General features: G+C 37.0%; 1 protein-coding gene across 7 annotated transcripts in view; it reads left to right on the forward strand.

Moving 5' to 3' along the window:
• Nucleotides 1-12508: 12508 nt before the first annotated feature.
• Nucleotides 12509-16866, forward strand: part of LOC129732989 (tyrosine-protein phosphatase corkscrew) — a 131018-nt gene continuing 126660 nt past the window's right edge. The window contains exons 1-2 of one of the 7 annotated variants that reach the window (XM_055694502.1): nt 12509-12923; nt 15119-15680. In XM_055694502.1, the coding sequence (XP_055550477.1) occupies nt 15667-15680 (14 nt within the window). In that variant the 5' untranslated portion in view covers nt 12509-12923; nt 15119-15666. The remainder of the gene's footprint in view (nt 12924-15118; nt 15681-16866) is intronic. The other 6 variants (XM_055694503.1, XM_055694499.1, XM_055694500.1 and 3 more) reach the window with 6 other exon arrangements.

The raw sequence follows: 16866 nt of genomic DNA on the forward strand, positions 1-16866 counted from the left end.
GATTTTGACGTTAAGTCTACATGATATTTACAGTGTATAAATTAGTTCGACTTTTGCTCACGCACAGCGACAATCATGTCCAAGAAAAATCTGCAAGAGTCAGGTATCTTGTTCTAGTCATCTTTGATTCCTAGCACAGACGACATGAATAGACACCAACCATTCCCTGTGATTTTCTCTGTATCAATATCCAAAAAGAAATTGACAGAGTCTCCCCGTCCCAATAGGTCAATTTATGTTTGCTTTCATGAGCCTAGACTAATTTGATGTCTCGAAGGTAAAGGTTTTTCGAAAAGTTTTAACAACACCTTGCCTTGAACAATTTCTAAACCTGCTAATAGAACTAATAGAAGCGTAATAGAAACTGATGTCTTGAATGAAAACATGCTGGTAAAAGCAACAGAACCGTAGAGTATACGTGGAGCAGAGCGCCGCTAGTTTCTCGTTGTCTATCATTGCAGCGGGAACGACTTCTATTCGCGTGCAATCAAAACTGTAATGCTGCTACTGATGGTGATTGAAAGTTTATCTCATGAATATGATAACCATAAAAACCATGATTTACTCAACAAGAATTCACTTTTTTGCAACGGGTATAAGTTATTTTTATCTGTTTTTTATATTCGAAATTCACTGAATAATCGTAATCGACATAATCTCGAACGAGTAAGTTCGTAGAAATATGAATTTATAAAAGAGTAAGAGCCGGCGAGTGTCTAAAAGAAAGAATTAATCTATTAAGCATCTTTTTTTTGCATTTAAACATTGACTAAACACTGATTAGATATTTTTTCATTTCCAACTTAAAAAGAAATTATATACTTATATTTACTGTCTTCGCAATACAGTGAATGTATTTGTTAAAACAAACTTGAGAAGCAAAAAACAAAATTAATCTTTTCAAGGCACAACATCACTAAGTGTTAATAAAATTCTTTCGAGTGTAATTAAATATATTTCTAAAAAAATTAAGGTAAGCCTGAGAATTTAAATACGTTAATCACTGAACAAACGAATTTATTGTGTCTGTAATTATATTAATTACAGTGTTTAGTCCCACGTCACCATTTCATACAACCCTAGGGTTGTATACCTTGTAATATTGTCTTTGATAATGAATACGCACGCTTGCTTACAGCGACCTAGCGGCATTACTGCCCACTAAGCGAAATTTCAAAATAATCGTTATTTTCCTGATTGATGAAATCGTCATCGAGTGGCACGCCTGTTTGTCTGTTATACCATATTTTAATTATGTTTTATCTTTACAGTATTTTTCCCATACATTTACAAGTCACTGACAATTTTTTTAATGGTAAAATTATTGTCCGTGGTAGATTCAACAACAAAAAACATTGCTAAAACATGGTAATGACAAACCGTTTGCAAGCTTACAGTGAAAATACCATGTTTTTTGTGGTTACAATAAAAATATTGTCCATTTGCTGTACCGTAAAACCTATCTAACGTATTTTTCTCTAGGATTCTGTCAACGGCTTTCGATATTGCCAGAAGCTCAGCGTTTGTAATTGAATTTGTCTTTTTTTACATCATCTTCTTTTTCGCCGAAAACTGCTATACCAGTTTCAGCCTCATCATCTGGTTTCCCTGTTGTTTGGACAGTGCGTTAGGGAGCATACCTAACCCTCTAGTGCCCAGTGCCGTCTTTAGACGGTCTTCAGTCAAACCTCTAAAAAGCTTCAATAAGAACTTAAAAAGTGTTTATAATGCTTTATAGTGATTTTTTCGAAGTCCGTCTAAAAATTAATTTGGGCACTAGAGGGTTAAATGACGTAGCATTCATGAGGTGAGGGGGGGGGGTATGATCGTTTTGTGATAAGCTATGACATGGGGGGATGGGTTAGGTTGTAATCAACGTAGCATTTTTTTTGCAGGAAAAATGTACACTATAAATACACTAAAACATCGCACAAAGCTTTGCAGCGGAAGCTGTCGAAATTTTTTTATCTGTGGCATTCAGGATTTTATGAAAGCTTTTATAGCACATAAACAATCGCTTGCATTCTCCACGCGTCTTTTAGTAGTGAAAATACAAGATACTCTATTGTTCTTAAAGCTGATGAGTGCAGCGATTTTTTTGCGAGTTCGACAATTTTTTCTGTGTTTTCTACAGGCATGGACCATATGGAGCTATACAAACAACTTTTCTCGTCGTACCAAAAGACTATTTCTGCAAAGCAGAAGACAATTATATAGAGCGTAGTCAACATCTTATGAAATGCAGTTACAAATATATGAGTGATAAATAAGTTAAATTTGACACGGTGAATTTTTTTATTCAAGTATTTCATAAATGTTACAGCTTATATTTTGTACTACACTCAAAATAATTTTCACGTCATAATTGTCGGAAAAGTTATGTGAATATTTTCCACTGTCATTTTCACGTAGATTCTACGCGATTGTCTTTTGAGTTCATCATGATCTGGTGAGATGATTTATCCTATGAATCTTATACAGCAGACATATGCATTTTATGTGAATTTCACGTAGAATTCAACTACCGGTAAAATGGAAAGCATTCGATTATCTGCTAGCTACTACGTTGGATACAACGTAAAATTTCCAAATTTTGTTTCCCCAATTCTTAAGAGACGGCAAATAGTTTTAAGAAATTATAGAAATATGTTGCTTGATAAATCGCACGGCCATGCAAAATTGCCGATTCGTAAATGAATCAAACGACATAAAAACGGACAAATATTACGACATTTGCCGGCGATAACTATTGCAAGCTGCAACTGTTTATGTATGGGAAACTCCTCGACCTTTGAACTAAATCTGTGTGAAACCTGTAAGCTCAAGGCTCGATGTCAAATTCGTACGGTTTTTCGAAAGTTCACTTATTGGCAAGCCGTCGAGAAATTCTATTTTATTGTCAGAGACTGAGTTAGACAACAGCTTCGCCATTTTGATTTCAGTGTATTTCCACATAGAGAGTTCACGCGATACTTCTTCTATGACATTCTGTTTGACGTTGCCAAGTTCGCGTAGATACTACGTGATAAAACATAGTATGCATGTGATTTTCACATAGATGTTATGTTTGTCACATAAATCATGCAAAATGACAGAAAATGAATAAGTACAGGAAATTTCACGTAACAATAATGTGAATAATATTTTGAGTGTACACTCAAAATATTTTTCACATTATTGTTACGTGAAATTTCCTGTACTTATTCATTTTCTGTCATTTTGCATGATTTATGTGACAAACATAACATCTACGTGAAAATCACATGCATACTATGTTTTATCACGTAGTATCTACGTGAACTTTCCAACGTCAAACAGAATGTCATAGATGAAGTATCGCATGAACTCTCTATGTGAAAATACACAGAAATCAAAATGCGAAGCTGTTGTCTAACTCAGTCTCTGACAATAAAATAGAATTTCTCGACGGCCTGCCAATGATTGAGCTTTCGAAAAACCGTACGAATTTGACATCGAGTCTTGAGCTTACAGGTTTCACACAGATTTAGTTCAAAGGTCGAGGAGTTTCCTATACATAAACAGTTGCAGCTTACAATAGTTATCGCCGGCAAATGTCGTAACATTTGTCCGTTTTTATGTCGTTTGATTCATTTACGAATCGGCGATTTTGCATGGCCGTGCGATTTATCAAGCAATATTTCTATAATTTCTAAAAACTATTTGCCGTCTCTTAAGAATTGGGGAAACAAAATTTGGAAATTTTACGTTGTATCAATCGTAGTAGCTAGCAGATAATCGAATGCTTTCCATTTTACCGGTAGTTGAATTCTACGTGAAAGTCACATAAAATGCATATGTCTGCTGAATAAGATTCATAGGATAAATCATTTCACCAGATCATGATGAACTCAAATGACAATCACGTAGAATCTACGTGAAAATGACAGTGGAAAATATTCACATAACTTTTCCGGTAATTATGACGTGAAAATTATTTTAAGTGTAGCATTGGGCGATACGACGGAGAGTATCGACACTTTAGTATCGATACCCGAAGGACTAAAAGTATCGAGATACCCAAAATATCGGTCAAGAAGTATCGATACCAGAAGTATCGATACAATAGCTGAGATTATTTTTTGAATTTTTGATATTATTGTTCCAGTTGAAAATCGAAATATCGACTCGCGACTTTCGATTTTTTTACCTTATGCACAATGCGCATAGTGTCGCATATAGTGCGCTGTATTGCGCGTCAGATGCGCTATACAGCGCACTGGATGCGACATTATGCGCATTGCGTATAAGGTTAAAAAATCGAAAGTCGCGAGTCATTATTTCGGTTTTCAACTGAAACAATAATACATTTACTGGAAACCAGTAATCGATTCAGTGATTCGCGAAAATTCAGCAAAACTATTTGCTGAACAGAAAACAGTAAATGAATGTTTGCTGGAATCCTGCAGAAGAATTGATATGGCAAAAAATTTACGTCAAGATGTCATTAGTAAAACGCGCCAAATCTCTGTGCAGCTGGTACGGGATCATCGCTAAGCTCCTGAGAGCGAATATGGGACCATAGCTAAGTCCTTGTTGGGCTAGATGAACTTAAAAGTTGAAATGATAATCATACATCTCTAGTTCAACAGTAATTTGCCTATGATCCGATGTGTGGATGGAATCTGGTGCCTGACGGAAACATGGTTCCCTTGAACTAACTGGTTAACTAGCAAATTGATTTATGCTTTGCTGAATGAACAGCAAATTGTCATAGCTGACAACCAGCAAGTTGTATTTTGTTTTACTGAACATGCAGCAAACGACCTGTCACTTTTATGCAATTGAGCATTACTGAATAATAAGCAAATTTCATTTTGCTGAACAGATTGCTGTAAGCACGGCACACAAAAAATCAGCAAAATTTTGGTGGTTTCCAGCAATGAAAATTTGATGTGCCGCCTTTTTGTTGTTGTTATCTATCCGCATTCTCAACGCCGTAGAAGTGCGCGGTTATAACCAATCATGTTGGTGTCTTCTACAAAAAGTGCGCAAATCCAATTTTCGCACTTTTTGTAGAAGATATTACCGTGATTGGACGTACCCGCGCACTTCTACAAGAATTTTTCGCGAGAAAATTTGTTGCAATCAACAATAATATTGCAATTTTATTTTTCACTTGTACTCTAACTTGTGTCGACGGAAAGCATGAGTTAGTTCCCACTTGCCAATAGACCATTTCACGAGACGTTTCTGCACTCAATTAATGAATGAAATTTCGACAGAAAGCTCGGAACCGCTGACATAACGCACGTAAAAGCAGCATCAATATCAGCAGGATCCGTGACACCTGTCAGTTCGTAAAATGGTCTATATTCGATCTGAACAGTGTAACCAGAAAACTTATATTTGTTTTTGAAATACAGTCAAATTTCGCTCGTTGGGCTACGTTTAAGTTGGGTTCCCGCTCGTTGGGTTATAGCCCAACTAAATCGAAGCCAAACATCATTTCTGATAACGTTGAATTTCGTTTGAGGGTTTTGTGGATGCATTTTAACGCAGAAAGTAGAATTAATTCAAACAAAAACAAATGAAGCTTAGTATAAATGTAAACAAACAATATTTTAATCAATTGTCAGAGAAACAATATAAGTTTTGTGGATTAATAATGCAACGTAGAGCTATGCCTATTTTTGAAAGTATTTGTGAACACGCTATTATTGAGCACTCCTTTTTGGCTTTAAATGTGTGGCTTAAGTGAAACAAATTTCGAATTTGGCCCTATGCTGCGCTTGGCTCAGATTTTGACAGTTCGTTTGGCTCAAAACATTCTCTCTGTCTATTTCTCCATCTAAGTTTTGCTAGTGCAAATAGACTTGTGCGATATTTATACTGACAGTGGCAGCTTTTCAGTGGTTCCAGCTCGTATCAACTAGCTGGCATCTCTATCCGGTTTGCTTTGCTTTATCGCAGCTAACATCGCAGCGGTTCAACGATGTGTGGGCTCCACTGACACTGACAGACAGCATAACATAGCGTATGAAAAGTGGCGGTGATCTCGTGTACACATTGAGATGTTAGCCCTTGTAACATGGCGCGATGTTTGGTCCGTATGCATAAAAGAATATCGATACAAATATCGCGGTTTTCAGTATCGATACGGTCGAGTATCGGACGCTCGTATATCGATCCGAAAAATCGAAATATGTCCTTAAAAGTATCGATATTTCCGATACCGATACAATATTGCCCATTGCTATTTTGTACGTTTTTCTTAGAACCTGAGGGGGGGTTATCGAATGCTAAGTTTTTTTTCAGGGGGGGGGTTGAGATTTTGTGACCAAATGCTACGAGGGGGGAAGGAGGGTATAAACACATACATAAGACATACGTAACACTCAGGAAGAAATCTACCAAAAAAGATGGTACAAAATGAACTACTCGAAGGTACCAACCTCTGTAAAAAAAACCTCTGTTTGAGTAGTTTATGGAGGATGTGTACCTGCGCAGCCCTGCATTTGTCTCGTTCCCACTCGAAAAATGCAGCATTGATTTTGTAAACAACTTTTTGACAGTTTCTTAAGGGATTTTGTTGAGGACTCGAGTAGAGCCGCGATGAAGAAAATTCATTCCAGTCATTTTCGTCGAGCAGTTCAAACTGGTGTTGGTACCGGGTGAAAGAGTTCCAAAAAAAATCGCCAGTGTTACGTATGTCTAAGTATGTGGTATAAAAATCATGGAAAAAATGGCACGTCATTTATTTATGCTCCCTTACCCAGTAGAGGTTTTTGTGGTTCTTGGTAGGCCAAATCCAACTAGTATAGTCTTATTGATTGTTTTATCTTTTTGGTGAATTTGGGCTACTATGCGTTGTGTTCAAGAAGTAGTTTGGTCCAATATGAACATGAATATCCAATATATGTTTGTCATTGCAGCTCCACCGTGTATTTGTGCAACATATTCGAATCTGCTTCGTATTATGGAATTTCCGATTTTGATCAGTGTTTCAGGACTAGCGTTACTGTTTCTTCTACCTAGAATTTTTAGAATGAGTAGCTTATTTGTTGCTCTTTCACGAATGTGGTTTATATGTTGTCTGTGTGTAAGAAGTCTGTCTAGCATAAATCCTAAGTATTTATGTGTGTTATTGATTTTAATGTTATCTTATCCCTGTGTTGTGTTTATTTTTAGGTTAACCTGGTCTATTCCTTCATTAAGTTTTTAAAGGAAGTTGTTCACAATGCGTTCCATCATGCTAGCCGTTTCCGCTTGGACTAACACCGCGAAGTCATCCGCAAATTGGATAAGCATACACCTCTCTTCATCCATTTCGTGTGGTACAGTCGTAAAGAAGTTAAAAAGAATAGGAGATAACGGACATCCTTGTGGTAGGCCTTCACTAATTATCTTTGAATTTTTTTCTCCATTGATGTGCAGATATTCGTGGAGCCATGAATTTCTCTTGTCTAGGTTTTGTAGTGTAGCTAGTTTAACATGGAGTATTGATAAGTCAAAAAGGAGTGAAATGTCTAGAAAAAATGCCATGGATAGTTTTACCGATACTTGTGCATCTTTGACGGTAATAAAATAATTTATACAGGTAACTGATTAGCAGTTTCTCCTAAAACCAAAGGACAGTTTAGGAATGAGGTCTTTAAGTTTCGAAATTTCAATTCCAGCCGCAGTGATTAGTTCAAACACGTTTATTAGTGCTGTGAGTCTTTTTGATGAAGGAAAGGAAGGATTTACTTGAGGTTTCGAGATGGGTTATAGTTCTCCAACTAGTAGGTATTTCTTCAGTTTTGAATACCCTGCTTATGTTGTAAAATGTAATGAGAAGTTCTGGCCATACATACAACGCCATACATATGTTTCCTTCAAAGATGCATCTTTTACTTTACTGTTTTTATTGAGATAAATGATATTACGCTCTTCGCTTACTGCTTACTGCTTACCGCTTACTGCAATTATGTTCGATAGTGAAATTGAGAGCAAAACATTTTTCTGTAGTTTTCGGGTGTTTTTGAAGTAAATTCATTCGTTTACGAATGAGCCTAATTTACAATTTATTTCGGATATAATCACGAATGGCATTTTGCATGCCTTTTTCGCAACCAAAATAAGATTAATTGAAAAATGAATGAAATTGTAACAGTTTAATTTAGTAAAATTTAATTGCTGATTTAGTTGCCGATTGGCCGAAATTACCAATTAGCGAATTGTCAGGAGTACCGTAAACTGGGGTGACTTTGATCAGCGGGGGTGACTTTGATCATTCTACCTGTTTTTTGAATTTGTGATGAAAAATGCTCGTAGAGCTTGAGATTTATCTTAACCTTCACTGATTGTGTTTAGATATGTCTACATTGCTACTATCCATGCATTTCCTGCCATTTAAAGAGTGTTTCGCATGACAAAATATGAATTGGAAATAAAGTGGTTTTTAGCGATTTCTCTTGCATGCAAACATTCGGCTCAAGCGGGCACAAAAACAAGCTGTGAAACGTAAAGTTTGTTTATTTTGTTTCCAGATTAATTCTTAAGATAAGAAAATATTGATACAACGATTATTATTACTACATTTACATTTTTTCCTCAAAGGCAATGTTGTATCCCAATAATCTCGACAGTGTATTACATGTTTTCTCCTTAACGACAATCCAAGACATCACGTAGCATGCAACTTTTAACTGTTGGATAAGCCATATTCCACAGCACAATTGTTGCTTAACTTTTAAAGTAATGACTGGATCTTGCTCAATGCATGTCAGCCCGAAAAAAAATTTACGATGTATTTTGCGGTGAGAACAGTAAACGGACAATGTTTTTTATTGTAACCGTAAAAAACACGGTATTTTTACTGTTAGCTTGCAAACGATTGTTGTCATTACTATGTTTTAACAACATTTTTTGTTGTTCAATCTATCACTGACAATTATTTTACCATAAAAAACATTGTCAGTGACTTCTGAATGTATGGGAAAAATGCCTGAAAAAATGCTGTTAAGATACATAACGACCCCCCTTTTTCATGGTAAAAATGGCAAAAACCATGTTTTTCATTGTTCTGGACAATGATATTTAATGTAAAATTGATGTATTTACAATGAAAAACATAGTTAAATCATGGTATAACTATGTACAATTACAGCAACTTTTAAGGTTTTTTTAATGTTATTTTTTTTCGGGAGTACTCGATTTAAAAATATCAAACAATTTTGTATTCAGTATGTTCTTAAAATATTTAAGATATATTAAAAAAGTGATCAAAGTCACTCAAATTTACGGTACTAAGAAACTAGAAACATGATTGCAAAATAGGTAAATGAGCTTTTTATTCTTACTACGGGATAATATCCGCAGAAAAATCTCCAGTTCATGCTGGAGGAATTGAAAAGTAATGACTGAAAACTAAAAAAATGCATCTCAAAAAAGGTATACATTTAACCTATGGCAAACTGATTAGAGTCTAGAAGTAGGTTATAATTTTTGATTTTTTCAAGTTCATCAAACTTTCAAGAAAATATCTAACGTTTGACTTGAGTCCGGGTTTATTATTTGGGTATCCAATAAAGTTTAAATAATTTTTCGTATAATTTTTCGAATGTTTAGGGTTAAGTCATGTGGCTGTATCTCCCAGATGGTCTCGAGGTACGACGCTGGTCTAACAAGCCAGTCTTCGTAGGTTCGAGTCTTGGCTCGGGAGAGGCTGTTAGTGTCAGTAGGATCGTAGCATTAGCCCCGTAATTGTCCTGTACACTAACAAGTTGGCTGCGTAGTCTCTGCATAATTAAACAGAAGGTCGAGCTCCGAACCGGAATGTAGCACCAAGGCTTTGCTTTGCTTTGATGTGTTCGGGTATTTTGGCTATTGATAAGGGTATATTTGGAGTTATATTTTGCATGTCTTGGATACAAATATAGAGAGTATTACGCTGTTGGCAGCGTTTCTCTCGAAACCATGTTTTTTAACTGGAGGTACGTTTTTCTCAGTATCTATCGAACCGATTTTTGGAATTTTTTTTGGCTTGTAGAAATGTATTATCTAACTTGTTACAAAGCCGTTTTTGAAAATTCCAAAAATTGTTAAAATAGCGGCAAATTCAGACAAGAAAAATTATAATTTTCACGAGGGGTAAGACAGTGAGTAAATTTGAGGTTTTCCGAGTTTTTCTGAGAAAACCTGAAAAATGAAGAGCAAATCAGAGTAACTCTCGTATCTCTGAATATCCATCCTTGAACTTTTTTCCCACCGTAAATATACACATGAATGTTGCTCGGTCCCACCGTTCATATATATTTTTTGCTCTCAAGGTAATCAAAGATGTGAATCATCTGAGAATTTCGGAGTAATATTGAGTAAATTAGAGTAACTCCCAAGAAGCGTAAGGAGGGAAGCTGCGTGGCCGCAAGGTTACAGAGTCCACTTTGTCAATCGGATGGTTGTGGGCTCGAATCTTAGTAGAACCAGGCCATCTGATGTCAAAAAAAGGACTTAAGCATTGGTTTATTCTCAGGTTCCCCACCAGTTACCCTTCCTTTACGCTGAAATCTACAAATACCTTTGAGTGACTTCCTCTCAACAAAAAACAAGTCCCTCTTATCAATAAAACTGGCCAGAAGGACGCACGACGAAACTTCTCCAGGGAATTATCCATCCTTAAACCGTCTCCCCACCGCGAATATAAATATGAATGTTACTCGGTCTCACCGCTTATATATTTTTCTTGTTCTCAAGGTAATCGAAGATGTGAATCATCTGGAAATTTCGGAGTAATATTGAGTAAATTAGAGCTACTCCCAAGCAGAAGAGTAACTCAGATATGTTATGTTTTTACATGCTATAAAAAATTTCAGCCAAATCGGTTTAGCAGATGCTGAGAAAAACGTACTACCAGTTGAAAAACATGGTTTCTTAAAAAACGCTGTCAACAGCGTATTATTCACTTAAATATAGTCCACGACATGCAAAATACATCTTCAAATATACCTCGATCAATAGCCAAAATACTCGAACACTTCACCTTTCTCTAAACATCCGAAAAAATATCTTGAAAATTCATAAATTTTTCAACTTCACAGAGTAGTGTCCCCCCTCAAAGCAGAAAAAAATGAATCGGATTTTTCTATTCAGGAGTTGGTATGCATAATTATGCTGTTACAGTGCTTTTTCGATTTTATCAGCAGTCGTTTTTATCACTACTCGCCAAATTCTGGTTTATTTTCGTTTTTATCACGCTTTAAAAAAACTATATCAAAAATAATGAACTTCCAGTTGCAGAACGTGTATTTGAAACATAATTTTCTGTATAGGGCAACCAAGTGTCATATCTGTTACAATTTATTTGTGTCATGATTTTGTGAAAAATGAATCATGGAATTCGTATTTCATTGATTTTGGAGCAAAACCTACGTATTATTCGAACAGTTGAAAAAGAAGATCTAGTAAAGCTCAAGCAGCCCTACAATTGGGTGCTCATAGGAAGTTGATTCAAAAGTTATAAAACTTAGCTGCTCCGCAATTTCACACAAACATGGCTTAGACTCCTCTAACTATGCTAAAGAATGGGATGTACCTGGGGGGCGTTTGTATCTTGAACTTATATTCCAACTATGAAAAAGCATCATTTTACTATCTACTTTACTTACTAAATATCAAAAATTTCAATTGAATCCTGCTCAAAAAATCCAATTTTTATCATTTCGCTAGATTTACGGTGAAATATTTTTTGACCGTGATAAAATCGATTAAGCACTGTATTTCGAAAAGCATTACTTACGTTGTTTTCTAAATGTTTAAAACGTAAATATTACAAAAACTCAGTTGCTAACTGTGACCCTATGATGCATTGTTTCTGGTTAAAGAGTTTCTGAGGCAGGTGATGTCTGAGGGAATAGGTAAAATTCTTTAGGCTGGATTTGTCGAAAAAAACTATTATAAAACGTTCCAAAAAATAATTAAAACTAAACTACAACTTATAAGTATACTTTTTTTTATCAAATCAAATGTCAGTGTTGTACGCCAAACAAGTTGAATAGGGTAGCGAACGGCTTCGGCAGGTTTCTGCATGAGATTGCTGCAGAAAACCTGCCGAAGTTGTTCGATATCCTATGTTCGTTTGGATTTTCTCTTGAAAGTGTTTTTATTCTTGATATTCAAGCTATCAAAAACTGTGATTGTCAACTCTGTTGGTAGGCAATTGTGTCTATTCTTTATGTTTATGAGTCAATAATGTTTAATTGTTCAATATGACTAAAATATTATCTATTTTTTAAAACGGAATAATTAACAGCACTTAACATTATACTTTTTAAAACTCTGAAACTATTTATTTTTCTCGTCGAAAACAAACTCACTCTCCCGACGGTAACAGCAAGCGCTCAAGGCAGCCATCGGCACTGCATATCCCCTGTTTCTCTTTGGGAGAAGTCGACATACGAGCAGTGCTGCCTGTCGGCCAATGTCAACCCGCGATACCGTACCCATTTGGTCGCTGCTTCCCCACACCCCTTTCGCGATTGGTTTCTGTTTCGCTGACATTCCACCACGCAAAAACGTCAAATTTAGCCCAAAAATAGTGGCACTTTTTTTCAGCAAAGAGAAACTCCAAAAGTGTCGCTCGCAATCATACTGCCACAAACATGGCTGCTGGTGCTTCTTCGTCTGGCATTACTATCGTCGCGAATTTCGTTGCTGTTTGCTCGGGCTTTTCCACAGCAGGCCACTGTGTGATTCCACAGCAGGCCAAAAATTAGTGCTCCTAGCGGTAGTCGTCGTACGTGCATCGTGACACGCGGCGGCACGTGAATCGGTCGTGAAGTGTATGCATCGCTCTGTCTGATTGGTTTAGTGTATATGCAAGTGCGACCCCCGCCCCATATTCTGTACGTGAAATCCAATTGGAAAATTGAATCGACATTAAACCTGGTGGTTGCTGTGCAGGTTTTCTACGGCTCTCCCGGGGTGTGTGTACCAGTGTTAATTCGTTCATTTCTTTTTTCTTTTCGAGTGAAAATTTCTAAATTCGGGTTATTCGCGTTGAAAGAGATTTTGAAGGCTGTTCGCATCTATGTGAACACTCATATGTAATTGTCAAAATGTGCGTGATGACAAAAGCAAAAATATTTCCTTCCTTCTTTTTCGCATGCAAAAACCAAACAAATATCAGCAACACTGTCAACGCGAATGGTTAGCCTTTCTCGAGGGAAACAAGAAAGAGCTTGCTGCTGCTGTGTTGCTCTCGCACACCTCCCAGCCAGCGACAAAAGCGCTGGTGTTGATTAGTGCCTGCCGCTGTGTGAGTATCTATTGGATACTGAAATGCAGTCGGATTAGTATTGTGCGGGTCAGTGCTGCCAAGTGGAGTGGGTGGAGCTTGATAGAAGAATAGTTTTCTCAGGGTATGCTGGCAGTGATGTTGCGAACAGAGTTATCTGTTCCAAAGGTTTTGGGGTTACAAATCTAGTAGTATGCCGTATACCGTGAATTATTAGGATTGTAACGCTAATCTCGCAATTGTGCTGTATACTATCAGTCGCCTCTTAGTTCCATTCTTTATTTAATAAACAGGCGGTCAACTTTCTTAATCAGGTTGTGGCAACTGGATTTTGTTGGATATTCAAATTAGAATCAATTTTTTTATGGGTAGAGCATACCGCCCAGCTGGTCAAACAAGCCTGGTTCGATAAAACTGATGTCAAGACAAAGGCAATCAATGTTTTTAGTATCATTGGAAGAAATGCAGCTCTATGCTTCATTTTCTGAAATGTTAATTTTCCTTGCTCTTTGATTTTCATAGAATATATTTTTGAATTTAAAATTGGAAAGTTTATCTTTGGTAGTAGAAAAAGGTTTAATTTTCATGCAAAGTTAAAAAAAAAGAAAGGAGATAAAGAATTGACGAAAACTTACGTAAAATTTAGAATCGTAAAAAAACTAGTTTAAAATTATTTAGAATTTGTAAAAAATTTTCGCTGAGATTCTAACAGCTTAAGCCCAGACAAGAAGCAAATTAATTAAGCAAAATGATTAACGTATTTTAAAATTAGGTCAACAATAATTTTCACTTTTATTCATGTTATCATGGTATAACCTAATTTGGTCAAATTGCTCTGTTTTTCATTTGAAAAAAAAAAAAAAAATGAGGATGACCCCTCCAGTTTATTAAGGGGCCATCCACATACCACGTGGACAGATTTTCCCCCTCGAAGAGTTTTTGGCTATACTGTTACCTAATCATTTATTTTTTTCATCACAACTAAAAATGTGAAAGTAAAATTAGAAATGTTTCGAAAGTTATAGTTGGTAGTCCAGAGACTTGACTTTTTGAGCTTTATTAAAGTTTTAACTACGACTACTAATGTCCATATTGGTCAAGCATTGCTGTACGTTCCTAAACCCGTAGCACCACATGCATAATACCAAAGTAGAATTGGAAATTACGAACGGACGGTTTCTAGTATTATATTCCATTGCCTTTAGTTTTCATTATGCAACAAAAGAATATCCACTGATGATGGAAACAAGAGAAACGTAAATATGCCACCGGCTAAATACAACTACACAGTCAGTTGATGAGGGTTCGCGGAATTTATGGCCGCGGACATTCCGAAAATAGGCGCACTAACTCTACCGTTGTTTTCTTTTGCTCATTGTAATCGAGCTGAATTCAATCAAGTGACACCGCTAGGTCTATTTTATTAAAATTGCTTAGGGTTTCTCTATCAAAGAATAATTGGAAAAGAACGGGGAAAAATCTGTGCACTGTTCTTTTTCCCGATTTTCTCTCGGGAAAGCATCCACAGCAGCAGTTCAAATGCTGGAAACAATTTTCTAATTTTTCGCACAAACGGTACGAGCAGCGATGCTTCTTCAGAGCCATCTGTTTCGGATATCACACAGTTTCAAGCTCAATTTCCACATTGGCAACGTTGACCCAAACTGGCTGTGGTGCGTGCATCGGTCGTGGAAATTGCCTTCTGCCAGTCAGTCAGCCAGGCAGCCAGCCAGAGTCAGAGCCCGGTGTGTTTGTGTGCGCGCTTCGTGTTTGGTGTGCCGCGCGCAAGCATAGGCGGTGTGAAAATTGTTGTTCAGCTTTGTTACAATAACGCTTGAAAAGAAAAAAAATTGCCGTTTTTATCTGTGCTTTCTTACCACAAAGTCGATGCTTCCCAGCAGTCTAGTGTTACCGACCGAATCCTCCGGACCAGAGCGCCAGAGACAGACCGGGCCGTGAGCAGTGCCACATTAGTTTATCGCATACTATTACGTAGCACATACCTACACACAGTCGTAATAATATATTCAGCAAGTGTCAGTAAGCGGCAAGTTGGAACTAATGACTATGTTGATGATACGTACGCGTAACGAACGACAACGGCGAGAGGAGCTGAGCTTATCGCAAATTTTTTTTTTGTGAATGCATAAATGACACACAGGAAAGTAAGTTCAACCGAAAACCCCACACGGCGTGAAGAAGCGTGCAGAGCGTTGTGTATTTTTCATTGGTTGGCCGTGAGAAGTGCCAGGAAACCCGAACCGTGCAACTGTTACTGATTGTGTAGTGCGCGAGGGTGTGAGCTGTTGTGTGACAAACCGTGAAAAAGGCGATTGATCCCTCTGTTCGACCGAAGAGAAAAACGCAATCTCGGCCCGCACGGAAGCAGCAGCAGCGGTAGTTGCTTTTCGGTGGGGTGGTGCTAGGCGGAAATGACTTCTAGAAGGTGAGTTGGGACCGAGAAAGCAACCCACTGAGCTTAGGGAGATTTAAGTTTTCTTTCTTCTGTCTTCTGTGTCATTTTCTTTGCCCCGAAAGCAAACGCTAATCTCATGGGTTTCTCCTTTGTTTGCGTGTGAAAGTGTTCCGTGTGAAAGGTGAAATGGGGGTGTTGCTTTTCAGGTGACAGCAGCGCTGCCAGTTTGAGAGACAGTGGTGTGGCGTTTTCCGAAAATTGTTTTTGTAACATGGGAAAGTTAGTAAAGAGTTTTGATAGCGTTTTCAAAACTACTTACATTTGAATTCAAATTTGTTTGCTTGAGGAAAAAAAAAAAACAATTTTGTTGAAGCTCTTCAAAACCTTACTTGATGAAAATTTTAAAAAATCTTCTGAAGCAATGGAAGTTTTATAAAATATTTAGGTATTTCGCAAATTTATCAAAAAATATTGAATAGTAACGAAAAAAATATTAAATAAAAAATAAAAAAAGTATAAAAACCTTTAGATTGATAGTGCAGAAATTGAGAGATCAGTGGTGTCTTAGGGTTTAAGCCCCTCGGAGCATTTGAACTTTAATTTTTATTCAATATTGTGGTTCATCATTACTGTTAATCAATCAATGGATTGTTTGGGAGAAATTTGTCCTACTAATTCAATTTAGCAGTAGGTCTCCTCGAAAAAAGTCCCCATGCGAAATTTTTACCTAATGGAACTTCAGTATGTGTAGCCTTAAAGCGGTCAAAGTTACACTTACATGATCGATGGAAAAATGCACAGAAATTATCGATATGAAATTATCAAAATTGAGCTTTTTTCGAAACCAAATGTTTCAGTAGTGTTTTCCAGGTCGCAAATCTACTGACTCAACGATTAATTCATTTTGAAAACATTTGGCATAAACAATTATTTTTCGATACCAACATATTTATGCTTTGTTTTCCTCGGCCAATGTGGTCCCCGTGGTTCTCTCCCACACGGTTGTGATATCGGGTTCGATTCCCGATCAGGTCGAGGATCTTTTCGAACTGGAAATTTTCTCGACTCAGCACTGGGGCACGGTGTATCGTTGTACTTATCCTACAACATGCAAAATGTGCCGAAAACAATATCGATAACGAATTCTCTCAACTAATCTAGTTGATCGAGACCGCATTAGCCCCCCCCCCATCAGGCTAGCGTGCGATATTGTTGT

The sequence above is a fragment of the Wyeomyia smithii genome, chromosome 3, assembly GCF_029784165.1.
Source record: "Wyeomyia smithii strain HCP4-BCI-WySm-NY-G18 chromosome 3, ASM2978416v1, whole genome shotgun sequence".
NCBI lineage: Eukaryota > Metazoa > Arthropoda > Insecta > Diptera > Culicidae > Wyeomyia > Wyeomyia smithii.